Raw genomic sequence first — 14,292 nt, 5'->3', positions numbered from 1 at the left:
TCAACCTCTCTCCTCACCTGCTGCATTAAAAGGAGAGCTCTGGTAACTCCGTGCTATTTTTAACGTGCATTTGTCTTATTCCCAGTGAGGTTTGGCATCTATTCTTCACTCCCACCTTCTTGAAACATTCTTCCTATAGACTTTCTAGCCTCAATCTCCTAGTATTTTAGTATTTCTTTTTAAGTCTGCCAGGTAATAATATGATGGTGATATTTAAGAACTAACATTGCCAGCACTAACAGAGCACGTGCCAATGTGTATCAGGTGTCTGCTAAGCCATATGCTGTCATTTCCTCATTTGACTCTCACAGTATAACAAGGTGGGTACTGTTATCTCCGTTTTTTTTTTTTTTTTGTGTTATCTCCGTTTTATGAATAAAGTCACTGAGGCATAGATGTTTTCTAACTCACTCCTGGTCACATGAGTAGTAATCAAGGAACAGGAATTGAAATCTAGTTTGGAGACTACCCTGGTGGTAAGGAATCCGCCTGCCGATACAGGAGACATGGGTTTGATCCTTGATCTGGGAAGATCCCACATGCTGCAGAGCAACTAAGCCCATGTGCCACAACTATTTAGCCTGTGCTCTAGAGCCCAGGAGCTGCAACTACTGAAGCTGTGTGTCCTAGAGGCCAAGTTCTACAACAATAGAAGCCCCTGTAATGAGAAGCCCAAACACCACAACTGGAGCGTAGCCCCAGAGAAAAGCGCAAGCAGTGATGAAGACCCAGCACAGTAAATAAAGTTTTTAAAAAAGAAGGAAATCTAGTTCTGTCTGAGCCCCATGAAGCCACCTCTTATCCATCTTCTTTTCCTGGAGAAGGCAGTATTAGGGATTGTAGCACAGGGCAGAGATGAAAGGGTTACAGCCAGAAGAACCAGAAGAGGGGATTCAGGCTCTGCCACTCAGAAACCAGGTGACTTTGGTCAAATGATGGGCACGCTACCTCAGTTTCTTCATCTTTAAATTGGGGCAGAGCATCATGATGAAGGTAAACAGTAAACGTCAAAATACACACATGAATATACATGCAATGAATATTAGGGAGCACCCACTCTGTCAGGCACTGTTCTCACTGCTGGTAACATAGCAGTGAACAAGCAGACAAAAAACCATGCCCTGGAGGTATGAACAAGAAAAATTTGTAGAACATATCAGTCTCAGGTAGTGAAGAGTGTTGGGGGAATAATGAGGGCAGGAGAGGAGTTGGGAGGTGACTATTTTAAGTAGTGTGGTCTAGATCAGCCTCAATAAGGTGAGATTTGAGTCAAGGCCTGAAGGAAATAAAGAGGGACTCAAATGAGATCTGAGAGATCATTTTAGGCAGTGGGAACCATGAGAGCAAATTCTCTGCTGAGGTGGGAATGTACCTGGATCACTTGCGGTGCGGCAGGGAGAGCAACGTGGCTGCAGGGAGTGAGGAAAGAAGCAGAAGGTGGAGAGGTCACAGCATGAGATCGTGCAAGGCCTCTGGTTAGCAATGGGGACTTCAGAGTTCCTCTGAGCTAGATAGGAGAGTGGAGGTTTCTTAACGAAGCGTTTAGAGTTTTTCCTATCCCCAGGGGTAAATCGGGGGTTGGAGGTAAGTTGCATCCGAGGCTCAGTGGCATCTGCTTTATTTCAGCGCTGTTCAGCAGGGAGGCCTGGTGGGCGCCACAAGGCCGCCCTGAAATCGGTGCAGGGTGCCCGACTTCAGCACTCTGGACAGCGCCACGCACGTTTCCCGGAGGCCAGGGAAGCTGCAGGCCTGGGGGCGGAGCCTGAAGAAGCGGCCTATTAAAAGCCGCGCGCCGCGCACAAAGGGCTCACCCAATAGATAGAAGCTTGAGGAACTGTCCAATTGGGAGCGTTGGAGCGATGACGCACCGAACGACGTTGAGAGGCAGAGCTTGTGGAAAGCCTCTATGCCGAGCGGGGATTGTTGATTGGCCCTGTTGAAGCGACGGTGCCCAAGAGGCGGTCCTAACAGCTTGCTAGAGGTCATTTTCGAAAGGGTAATTTGGAAAAACCGATCCTTGGGTGGTTTCTGCACCCAAGTGGAAGCCAGTGTACTTTCCCAGGTTGAAAGTCTCTGTGAAGCCCCCAACCCTTCCCTCCTTGGGGTCGACGCAACTATGCAGAGGAGCCCTCAAAACTGGAAGGGGTTCTCCTTATGGAGTAGCATATGGAATTCTCAGATACAGAACGGCAGGAGTTGGGTTTCCTCTGGAGTAGAGTTAAGGGTAACTCTGACGTTGAACTGTGTTGTTGAAGACTCTTGAGAGTCCCTTGGACTGCAAGGAGATCCAACCAGTCCATTCTGAAGGAGATCAGCCCTGGGATTTCTTTGGAAGGAATGATGCTAAAGCTGAAACTCCAGTACTTTGGCCACCTCATGTGAAGAGTTGACTCATTGGAAAAGACTCTGATGCTGGGAGGGATTGGGGGCAGGAGGAGAAGGGGACGACAGAGGATGAGATGGCTGGATGGCATCACTGACTCAATGGACGTGAGTCTGAGTGAACTCCGGGAGTTGTTGATGGACAGGGAGGCCTGGCATGCTGCGATTCATGGGGTTGCAAAGAGTCGGACACGACTGAGCGACTGAACTGAACTGAACTGATGTTGAAATAGAAGTCATTGCAGTCCTGGGGTCGGGTAATTGTCCCAAGAGCCTGGACGATGTTTTCTCTGATTCATTCAGATGGGCTTTAGAGTAGTCCTTGTGTGCTAGTCTCAGCCCCCGCAGCTGGGGTGCCCTGCTAGCTTTTTGGGAAACACCAGAAAGGCCATGGACCAGGACTTCTGACCTGTGTGGAATGACCTCTATGGCCACTGTCTAAACATTCCAGCTTGTCTCCGCCACAGAAGAACAGAGTGGTGAGCCTGGACCCCTCTCCTTATCTTGGGCCAAGATTATAATGCATCACTCTTTGTCCCAGTCAGCCGTTTAGGATATGCAGTTTTAACCCCTCTTGGGTCTGGAAGGTGGTCCCTCGCAAAGTCCAGTGGACTTTTGCCACTTTATCACTCTGAACCTCAGCTCAGTTGTTTCAGAACTCAAACCATTTTGTCGATTTCTCAGCCTTTATTTTCACCTCTACTACACACAGGTTCTTTACCCAATATTCCAAAGAACTGCTCTGGAGCTCCACTCAGCCCAAGTTCTTTCCAGCTCAGAATCTTCCCACTGTTCTCCGTTGTCCTCAGGATGAGGCTGAGGACGCCTCTGCTTCCCAGTCAAGCCTCTGCACTGGATGGCTCCCGACTTACATCAAGCCACACTTTTCCCTTCTCATGACCACAATGCTCACTCACCTGAGTATTAGCTCCTTGAATTCCATTGACACCTCCCATAATTTTCTGAGCATGCCAGTCCCTTGGCTAATCCTCCTCAACACACCTTTGGGTCCCACTCAAACATATTGTTTCACTTGAGACACATAATGCCTTCCCCTAACACTTGACCCGAGCTGGGGGAGGGCCCTCTTGGTGCCTGGCAGCTCCTTGAGGGCTAGGCCCAGGTTCACTGCCATAGTCCCAGCGCTCAGCACATGGCTGAAACATAAGCGATATCCAATAAACATGTTATGTGAATGAAACCAATGAGCACAGTAAGTTTTCATTTATTCCAGAGTGGGTTAGAATGAGCATTTCAGCCAAAGATGCATGCTGCATTGCTGCCCAAAATTGTGTCCAGAAGTTTTAGAATAGGCCTGTGAAGGGAAAGAAGAGCCTCGTGAGGCTCACACCTGGACACTGAATCCTGAGGCTCAACAGCCCAGCTGACTACACCAGAACAGGTTAATGGTCAGAGAACAAATGAATGTTTCCCTGTCAGGTAGAGGGTAGTTGGGCAGCTCAGGCTGCACCTAGACACAACCAGAGCCCTGGTGACTGCAAATCTAGAGGTGTATGTCTCCGATTTTTGTCTCCACCATTGCTACTAAAGGCCCTCTTTCATCTGAGGTCACTAGTCCCCAGTACTTACACCCTGTGATCAGTTCAAATTCCTGGCAAGGCCCTGTGACATCATCTCTTACCACCATGAGGTGTTAAGTCATACTTTCTCCCTTCCTACCTTCCCTCCAAAAGCACCCTTCAGGGTGGTGTCTGGTCCCAGGTCATTGACCCCCATGGCCTATCCATCAAGTACCCTGTCCTGATCACCTCGCTGAGGGTGTGGGCCACCAATCGATCCTTGTGCTGAGGCTCCTGGAGTTGTCTGCTGGTGACTCAAGGACACATGGCACCATCCTCCAGCAACACATGGGCCAACGTGTCTCTCCATAAGCCAGCTGTTGCCTACCATGGCCATAGCTGAGGAGGAGCTGGAGACCACCTCCTCCACACTGGCCTCCAAGGCTGAGAGGACAATAGGCCTGGGAAAGCCTGGATCACATCTGAAGAGATGAGGTGTGAGCAAGGCCTTCTCCATGCTGAGGTATGGCCACATCTTGCTGAATCCAGGTTCCTGGGGTGGCAGGTCCCAAGGGCTGGGGTACCGTCCATGGCCTGCTGCATTGCCGCCACCAAGGTCCTCGAGTGGAGTCAGGGTGATGAGGGATCTGCAATTTCAAGTGGGCTCCTCAGACAGGGACTCACCTTGCTGAAAAGATGCTGTTGGCTCTGTGCTGTCCACACCTGACTACAGTAATCCTGATTGTGGTTGACGAGCTTCCAGGGCAGTGATAGCAGCAATGGAGGGTAGAACCTTTGCCCAGCCTTTTACTGGGTCAAAAAGTGTTCCCCCAAAAAAGACTGTCCAATTCCTAACTACCGATACCTGTGAACCTAACTTTACCTGGAAACACATCTTTTTAGTTTTTAAAAAAGGATCATGGGAAGAATGCATCCTAGACCAGGGTGCGCCAAAATCCAGTGACTGGTGTCCTTACACAGACTCACAGGAAAAGTTCATGTGAAAACAGATGGAGACTGGCATGATGCTGTCACAAGCCAAGGGATGCCTGGAGCCACAGGAGCTGGAGGAGGCAAGAGGGCCATCCTGCTTCTTCCCAGTTAACTTGTCCTGACTGAGGGACTCGGTCAGGCTTCCATCAAAGATAAGCCACCCAGGCCCCAGCCCTTCCCCCAAGAGAGGACCATGGCAACAAGTCCCAAGTCCCTGAGGACGCGTCACCACAGAGACATCTTCCTCCGCTGCCTTCTTTGATCTTGAGATGCTTTCCCTTGTGGTGTCAGCATCCAGAAACGTGAATGGTGGCAGCAGATGCTGTTGGGAAACCCACGGTGAAACGTGTGGAGAATGCAGGTCCAGAGCTAAAGTCATGTGGCAGGTGGTGCAGGAGTGTTCCTCGCCATGGACTTCTGCCCACACCTTTATCATCTCAAACACAGGATCCCAGGGATCTCGAGTGGGTCTCCACTAGCACACATACTGAAGGGATACAGGGCACTTCAGGCCCCATTCCCCAAGCTGGACCATTTGATATCCAGGGCCTCCTCTGCTCTGGCAGTTGACAAAATTCTTATGATGTTTTCCTATTTAGTGCAATCACCTTTCCTTCACCTCCCCGAGGAGGCAAATCTTTGTCCTCCGAAGGCATGATGGATGGTTTCTGCCTCAGCCGAGTGACTGCATCAAGAATGGTTCACACTTCTCCCAATGGCCAAGGTTAACCAAGCACAGGAGGCCAAGGTGCCACCTGGAGCTCACAACTTGAACAGTACATGGTCTGAGAGTGGAGAGGCGGCAAAACTAGATGGATTTCTGCAGAGAGGCAGTCCCAGGCCTCACGGAGGGGCTCCTTCCAGACAGGCAGGTAACACCACTCTCCCCCTGGGGCAGGGCCGGAGTTGAGAAGGGCTGCTTGGGGAGGGGGCCACCGCTCCTCCACCTGCACACTGATAACCCCTAGGTGACAAATGTCCCCCACACTGCAAATGCCCAAGATGGAGAGGCATTCCAAAAGTGTACTCAGTGGAACAGGCCCCAGGAGCGGGCTGCTGGAGACACGAAGTGCCCTCCTTGCAGGGATGGTTCTGGGGCTGCATTCCCCAGACCTTGGGAACCTTCAGCCAGATTCAGCTGGGCTTTTTCAAAGTCAGCTCGTGTACCAAAGTACAAGATCACCTTACTCCACGGTGATTTGAAATTGCACTTAAGAACTCTATTAGAATTCACGGAGCAGAAAATAAACCATGCCCAATTATGTATGAGCAAAACCCAAACAGCAATGTGGGCCTCTGGAAGCTGCCCTGCAGGCCATCAGGAGAATGGAGGTTTCAGAGCCGCTGCAACACTGGGTCTCCAAGCTCCCAGGACGCTGGGTTTCTGGCCCTGGACTTCTCTGGTGACCAGGAGCTGCCCTGCCCCTCACACCCTGCCTTCCTGCACTCGTAACAGGGTGGAGGCACCCTGCCTATCCTGCTGTGGGTGGGCCAGACACCCAGGGCTACGACGGGCGCAGAGTTTTGTTTTTCTTTATTTGTCTACATTCAGCTCAATTCAGATGTACTGCTTGAATGATGCAGACATACCAAAAAAAAAAAAAAAAAAGAAACCCCACTCTTTCCCACTGGTTTTTAAAATAAAATCTTCACTTATAAAACTGAAACACTAAAGCATTATAATACAGAAAGCTCGTTTAACTCACTTCACAAAAGCATTAACAGATAACGTATCCCTTCTGTGACTATTTAAAGACAAACTGAGTTAACACTAACACCAATCGTAAATAGACAGAGGGATACTTAACTGCAAGAACTCAAAAAACTCTACTCAGACAAAGTTGTAATGGCAACTAACAAACCATTGAAGACACGGAGTCCCAAACACGGCTAAATATGGGTCACAGGACGGGTCACGGGGGTGACCGGCTGCACCTCACGACACGGCAACGTGGACAGGGGAGGGCGGAGGGGCCTGGAGAGGCCGGCTGACATGTTAACTGTGATGCATAAAACTGAATCTTACAACGGGAGGGTAAGTGCAGAAGGTACAAATCTTCACCCCCTTGGGGGCTTTATCTGTATTGGTAGTTCATGCTGTGGTCTGCGTTTCTGCCATAGCCCCCTTGTGATGACTGGTAGGAGCTGGGAGGACCGCTGTAATTCTGGCCGGACCCTGGAGAGTTGTAGTTGGACTGTGACGAGTAGCCTCCTAATGGAGAGAGGAATGGGTCAGAAGTGAGGGACACAAGGCCCACCCCGTGGTCAGTGCTCGGGTGTCAGCCAACACTAGACAAGAGCTGTGTCTGTCCATGAGACAGAGCAGCAGAGCAGCCCTGGAAGCGCCACTCTGTTAAGTGCCTTTCCAGGGTCAGTGGGTCTAGTTCTCACGTGAGCCCTGAGAGGTGGGGCCATCAAGCAGGGCTTACAAGTAGGGATCTGCCCAGTCACAGACGCGTCAGCCATGGGAGCTGTAATCGGGTACTGCCTGAATGCAAGGCTGAACTCACCACCCCCAACCAGAGTTCACAGAGCAGGCTGTTTGGCCCTCACTGTTCTCAGCATTTTCCCCTGCTGGTGCCAACATTTATAAGCAGGGCAATTTCTGGACTTCCCTAGCAGGGGGCAGGGGGCTCAGCTTTGGTCTCTGGTACGGGAGCTAAGATCCCACATGCTACGTGGCCAGAAAGTTTCAAGAAGTAAAATAAAACTGGGTCTTAAGAACCCCTGTGGGCTCTGTCGGCTCTGAGTTTAAGCCTCCCCTCACCCCACTGTGCCACCTGCTCCCCCAGGCCCACCTTGTTTGCCTTGGTATGAGGAGCCGCCCCCAGAACCTCCATAGCCCCCGTGCGACCCTGGGTTGTAGGACGATCCACCTGAGCCGTAGCTGTTCCCGCCGCTTCGGCCTCCACTACCACTGTAGTCTGGACGAGAGAAGACAGTGTGGTTAAGGGGCTGTGGCCACGACGTGGCTGGGCACGCTAGGTTTACCCTTGGCTGAGACCATAGGCCTTCGCAGAAATCCCTGTCTTAACTGTTTAAACCCGGCAACCAGTCCAACCATGAAGTGCCAGGGGTCAATGGAGTCCTGTAATGTCACCACGTTCTGAAGCCCAATTTCATCCTGCCTGCTGCAGGCCTCCTCCCTTCTCCCGCTTGGCACCCAGCGACCCCTGCCGGGCCCACTCAGACCGCACAGCTTCCTTAAGGACAGCCCAAGGAAGCGCCGAGTCTTGTCGTGCTGTCACCACAGGAGGTGGAAGAAGGGGGCAGTAACTGAGCATCTGCTGGGGGCTGTCTCCAGAGCCTAGCCCTGGAGATGAGCTCATAGCAGCTGGCCCGGCCTCACAGGCTCTATCTATTCTGGTGCCCCAGCCTCCGGAACCACGGAGAACGCAACAGGGAGCGCACAGCAAAGACTCGGACTGGGAGACTCGTTGCCAGGGTTTTCCTAACGCTGCCCTGTAGCCAGCGTCGCTAGGCTCTCCACCATGCCTGGGGATGTCCTCTGCCAGCCAACTCACTGAATTTGCTCTCGTAGCTGTAGTCGGATCCGCCTCCACCTCCAGGGGAGCCGTAAGAGTTGGAGTACGAGGAGTAGTTGCCTTGTCCATGATTGTAGCCTTTCTGCTTGCCCTGTGGGGGTCCGTAGTTGCTATACTGGCTCTGGCTGTAGGACTGCTGCTGGCCTTGGTGGGGCTGGTAGCCTGAGCCATATGAGGGCTTCTGTTGGCCCCCGTGCGGCTGCTTCTTCCCGGCGTGTTTTGGGGGCACTGGGGAGTTGTAGTTGTCACCTTGGTAGTAGGAACCGTAGCCAGAAGAGCCACCACCGCCCCCGCCGCCGCCACCACCAGCATTCCCCGAATGCCCTCCGTTGCTGTAGAACTGACCTAAACAGGAAGGCAGCAGGTCAGGCGAAGGAGGGAGAGACGGGGAAGGGCAGGAGGGGGGCGGTCGCAGCTGCGGGCCCTGAAGGCTGACCCACAAGCCCATGGCCCAGGCCGGGACAGAGGGACGGAGGCAGGAGAGCGAGGAGTGGCGGCTCCGGTCCATCAGGCAGCCTGGCTGGGGCTGGCCCCGGCCTTCAGCTCCACTCACCCATCAGCTGGCGACAACAATGGATCTCTGCCAAGCAGCGGCACGACAGCAGGCCGACAGCAGCTTTTGCAGCAGATGTCAACATTATAGTGAGATGGGCTCCAAGCGCGGGATGACATTCACGACTAGCTTGCTGCTACCCAGATGTCCCCAACAGTGGCAGGAAAAGCAAAGCCCCACAGAAGCAGCCAGCTCCCACCTAGTCCTCCTCCCCTCGCCCCCCAACTCCCTGCTGTGCTGGGAAGAGGCTCTGCAGTCCAAGCCCTGTGACCTCAGGAGATATTCTGTAATGACGCCCCTAAAGCCAGAGCCATTCATGGAAGACTAGCTGGTCTGACCAATGACCCGGGATGTCTCCCAGGTGTGACTTACACAGCTTCGTGGGGAAATCAAACACTAGAGTTCGGTTCCCAACGCCCAGTTGAGGCCTCCCACAGGGCACCCCCCTCATTCCCAGCACAGCTGCCGGGCACAGGCGGGACCCAGTGGCAGGACTAACAGTGCAGCGAGGCCGCCACATTCTCAGGCCCTGAAGCAGAGAATGTCACGACAGATACCCGCCTCCCCAACGCTGGTCACTAGGTATAGACCTTGGTTTGTTAACAGACCCCAACACTCAGAGGGACTCGGGGGATGGGCCTGATAAGGCAGGGTGATGGAAGGCGGAGGTCAGGTCATGTGGGTGGCTCCCTGACCCAGCCAGGCAATCCCTGACATTCACGCATGGGTAGTGGAGCCCCTGGGGTAGGAAGACCTGGGCACACCACCTCCTGACACAGCCAGCCATTGTGTGTGCCCGGGATGGGGGAGGAGGAGGAGAGAATGCTCCCATATACCCAGTCCTTCCTTCCCATATTTAGCAGCAATGGTCTCCAGTCTTTTGAATGAGGTGAATCTTGGAGTTCTCAAGGACCTTCCACCCACTGCAAATATATGCCTCGTACCACTGTGTCTTGAGTGGTTGGGACAATAATTTGGATAGAGCTAATTTGCCACATAAGTTAATTTCCTTGAGACCCCTCCACTCAGCCCACCTGAAGGCAGAAACACCAGGGAGAAGGCTGTGTACCCAATGCGAGAGAGAAAACATGCGAAGGTTCCTGGAGTAGGGGCGGTACCCCCTTGAGACTCCCCTCTCCTCTCGGAAGCCCACCACCTCAGCTGCCCACGGCCTGCACTGAGCACCTCCTTGCCCCTCCGCCAGTGTGGGGATGAATGAAGACGCCAAGGACTGAGGGCTTGTTACTTTAACATGTATTGATTAAAAAAAAATAATAAAGGGGAGGGAAAGTTTTCAACGTCATTTCAGGATAACTATTTCCTGGTATAAAAAGACATTATTCTCAAACAATAACGTTCTTAAAAAAAAAATACATCATGCAATCAAAGTTTTCAAAAGTTTCACTGAATGTTTCAAACCCCTGGGAACAAACTATGGAGTAACCGTTTTGACCAGTTTTTTTCCTGAATAAACGCAAAATCTTGCAAGTCAATGCGGAGGCAGGCTTTGCTGCAACAAGAACTGTTGATCAGAGCCAAAACTACACTCGTTCCCAAGAAGGACTCCCACCAGGAAACGAGGGTCTCATTCAAGAGCCAGAAGGCCTCGGTGCACCTCTACATGCAGGGAGAAGCCCCCAGCTCAAGCCTGCAACTTCTGGTGAGAGGGCAGTCGCTTTCCAGGCCTTTTGGAACCTGTCATGGGAGCAGGCTGGCAGCACAGGGCCTGCTGGGGGGCTTGGCTCCTCACTGGAGAATTAGGCGCTATGTATTTAGGCTCTTTCTACTTGGATATTTTTAAAGCCCCATTTAAAAGAAAAAAAGAAAAAGAAAAATCCTTAAGAATCCCATGCATTTGCAGCGATGATTAGGACTTGCAAAATTCTACGTTCTCATTTTCTTAAAGCCTGTCTGTTTCTTGCACTAAGAGTGGAAGCACAGTTTGATACCTTTGAGAGTTCACCTCTAGCTAAAGCAGCCACAGAATATCGCACTCCGGAACAAGAACCCACCAGAGCAGTTACAAAAGATGGAAGGGGTTAACTTAGCACAATGTACAACTCCCCAACGTTCCCAATGTTTCACATGCTTATGAAAAAAAAGGCAGATTGCTCTGGATTCAGATGTGGTGAAACTGTTACTGTCAAAGGCATCAAAGAGATTCGGGGATTTGTTAAAAGGTTAAAAATTCATACAAAACCTGCTGTAAATTAAGACAAAGGTAGATTAAAATGCATTATTATCTGTCTCTTAAATAAAGTAATGCTTTCCATAAAAAGCAAAGGTGGGCTTTTGCCTTGATGCTGACCAACGCTGGCTCTAGAATTCTGTGCAGTTCTGCACAAAAACGCATTCTCTGAAAAATTGTTTTCCACTTATTGTGAACTTCAATAGGACCAAGTTCAAAGGCAAATCACGATAAAAACTGCCATTGTCTTAAATTCTGCAGGCTAAGAGTTTCAGACAAGCTGCGGTGACAAGCCACGGTTGAGAAACCCAGTGAAGCACAGGGCACAGCACGGACACTTTGGGTTTTGGAGTTCGAGAAAATTGGAGTAAAAAGTTGATTTTGTGTGCAATACTTTTAGATGCTCTAGGAAGACCCAAAATCATGATAGCCGTAGCAGTCTGTGAAAAAGTCACCTACAAAAGGGGGAGACAGAGCAGAGAAAAAAAATTAGAATTCTTTTGAAAAAGGGCACAGAGCGCCACATTTGAAATTCATGTTTTAGATTTCTCTGCTCCTGTAACCCCCCAATGAAGGCTCCTTCTCAAGACAAGAGCTGTGCACTGTCAGGAAAAGCGTATTCACAGGTTTGGTGCTTCACATGGCTTAAAGCAGAGAAATTTAAAATTTTGATTTTTAATGAATTTGCCAGTTAGTTATACAAATGTGAGCCTTAACACTTAGTAAATTACGCTTCTGCAGCATGGGGGCACTGGAGGACCACTTGCTCTAACACCAAGCACAGGTGCCAGCCGCCCAGGAATCTCAGGGAGGCTGCTGCTGCTAATACTGCTGGGCCACCCTGCTCTAACTCAGGCCATGGGAGCTAAACTGCAGCTTCCTCCCAAGCTCAGACAAAGAGAAACACACACTTACTGTAGCCGGCAGTCGCTGAGTTGCCTCCATACCCGTAGCTGCCATACCCAGCGCCTGAAAGGGAATGGACAGGGTCACCAGGGTGGGAGATGGGTCTGCCCCACCCCTGCCTTGTTCGGGGGGGCCCACCCACTGCAGGGAGTAGGCCAGGCCCCTGGGGACAGCGCAGGACAGGGTCCTCACCAGCATTCATGTAGCCTCCATGGTTGGCACCACCGAATCCTCTCCCTCTCCCTCGACCACGGATGTTCCCTCCTCTTCCCCGTCCTCGGAGGTTGGGGGGTGGGGGCACTTCATTGTGCATGGGACCCCCCATGCCGAACCCAGGGTTATGTGGCTGGATGGGAGGGAAGACAGACAGCTTACATTCACCTCCCACTCAAATAACCAGAGAACGCCCGCCAAGGAGACCACACCCAGAGAGCTCAGGGCTGAACACCCACCTTAGCAGCAAATTTGGGGCCGCCTCTCACAGGCACAGGGGCTCTCTTCTTCTTGTTGGCCTCCAGGGAGAGAGGGGCGTCAGGGAACAGCTTTTCTAGTGCAGCCAGGGCGGCATATGCTTTGGCCACCTTTTTGTTTGAGCCAGCACCCTGAAACTTCTGGCCATCCACCTCGACCTGTGGAGAACAGTGTGTGTCAGGGGTGACCCAACACCGCCCTTGGGGCAGGGACCTCTCCAAAGACCCCAGGTCCCCATGGGAACCACCCCTGGGACCACTCACCTCCATGACGAAGCGTTTGTCGTGGCTGCCCCCCGTCTCTGAGATGAGTTCGTACTTGAGGCCACGCCTCTTCTCATTCAGTTCCATAACAGGGTTCTTGCCATGCTTGGTCAGGATCGGCCCCTGCTGTTTTACGTTCTCAGGGAAAACAGAAAAGAACACCAACAAACTCAGCTAAGGTCTTTCCAACACGTGGCAGCCCCCCGTGTTAAGGGTCTGAGGCCCTCTGCTCCACTCACTCTGCTGCCCACCCCTCTGGAAACCATCCGTGGGCTTGCCAGCAATGGGACCACCTCCACCCACACCGTGTCTCTCTCTCTCTCTCTCTCTCTCTCTCTCGAGGAAACAGCCCCCGATGTTGGGTCAACGCCAGCACAGGCCTCCACAGCTCACACTGCAACCCCACCCCCAGCACCCTGGACTGGAAGGCTGTTATGCTTCTGGAGGAAGAGAACAAGGACCAATGACTGTCCTTGTTCAGGGGACCCCGGGCCACTCCTGTGGGGCCTCACAGCACCCACCCTGTGCTCACCTCGGTGGTGGGATCAGAGGGAAAGGCAGCACTGGGGGTCGAGACGGCCTCCACCACGGGTGGAGGGGCCACCACAGCGGGCTTCGCCTCTGTCTCCTCAGCGGAGTCCTCCCCCTTGCTGGAGTCTCTGCCTTCAGCGCCCGTGGGCAAGCCCATGTCTTGTAACACCTGCAGCAGGGGGAGACCCCGTGTCCCCAGTGAGGAAGGCCTCACCCAGACAGGAACTCCCCCACAGCCAGCGTCCTGAATCAGCAGTTCTTAGGGAGGCATCCAGCCAACTGGAGGCACTTTCCTGAAGCTCCCAAGAGCACCAAATGCCCACCCACATTTGGGGGCCCTGCGCCCATCAGTGACGGCTCTCCAGCCGTGTGGGACTTGGCCACTGGTCAGGCCTCTGTTTCAGTGGTCCCATTCCCTCCCTCAGCCTCGTGCTTCAACAGGGGGCAGGGGCTCTCAATGGGCGCAAAGCTGAGGGAGGCACTTCGCCGTTCCACCGCACTGCCAGCCACTCACCTTCACAGCCACGTGCAGCTTGGCTGTCTTTTTGGAGGGCCCAGAGGCCTCGAAGGAGCTCCCGTCCACCTCGACTGACATGGTGAAAATGGGGGCGTGCACTGGACCAGTCTGGGAGATCAGTTTGTACTGCAGCCCTGGTTTGAGCTGGTTCAGTCTCATCAGGGCGTTCATCGCTTGTGGAGGCTCTGCCTTCTCCTCTAGAGAACACAGTAATGCCGCTCTAGAATGCCAGTCAATTCTGACCCTGACAGGGACCCTCTCCTGACTGCCCCCCGACACACCACATGGTGGACTGGGCAGGAGACCGGGTGGCCAAATGTGCTGAAGCGCTGCCTGCCCTGCTATCCAGACACATACCCTGATTGTGGTCACCAGCTGAGGTCACCAGCTGAGGTGTATCCATCTTAATTGTGTTCCACGCCC

The 14,292-nt window shown here is 52.5% G+C and overlaps 1 protein-coding gene across 8 annotated transcripts in view; it reads right to left on the bottom strand.

Annotated features, from left to right (window-relative positions):
- Window positions 1–3,587: 3,587 nt before the first annotated feature.
- Window positions 3,588–14,292, bottom strand: part of ILF3 (interleukin enhancer binding factor 3) — a 29,783-nt gene continuing 19,078 nt past the window's right edge. For 2 of the 8 annotated variants that reach the window (XM_042249946.2, XM_027969644.3), the window contains exons 12-20: window positions 13,867–14,066; window positions 13,354–13,521; window positions 12,822–12,959; window positions 12,540–12,716; window positions 12,280–12,433; window positions 12,097–12,150; window positions 8,420–8,785; window positions 7,694–7,819; window positions 3,588–7,107 (exon numbers count right to left, since the gene is read on the bottom strand). In XM_042249946.2, coding sequence (XP_042105880.1) covers window positions 6,971–7,107; window positions 7,694–7,819; window positions 8,420–8,785; window positions 12,097–12,150; window positions 12,280–12,433; window positions 12,540–12,716; window positions 12,822–12,959; window positions 13,354–13,521; window positions 13,867–14,066 — 1,520 coding nt within the window. In that variant the 3' untranslated portion in view covers window positions 3,588–6,970. Of the gene's footprint in view, window positions 7,108–7,693; window positions 7,820–8,419; window positions 8,786–10,232; window positions 11,637–12,096; window positions 12,151–12,279; window positions 12,434–12,539; window positions 12,717–12,821; window positions 12,960–13,353; window positions 13,522–13,866; window positions 14,067–14,292 lie in introns of those variants that run through there. The other 6 variants (XM_060415469.1, XM_027969645.3, XM_060415470.1 and 3 more) reach the window with 3 other exon arrangements.

Source organism: Ovis aries, chromosome 5 (genome assembly GCF_016772045.2).
Source record: "Ovis aries strain OAR_USU_Benz2616 breed Rambouillet chromosome 5, ARS-UI_Ramb_v3.0, whole genome shotgun sequence".
Lineage (NCBI taxonomy): Eukaryota > Metazoa > Chordata > Mammalia > Artiodactyla > Bovidae > Ovis > Ovis aries.
Note: the sequence above shows the minus strand (reverse complement) of the source record. Positions and strands in the feature narration are given on the sequence as shown.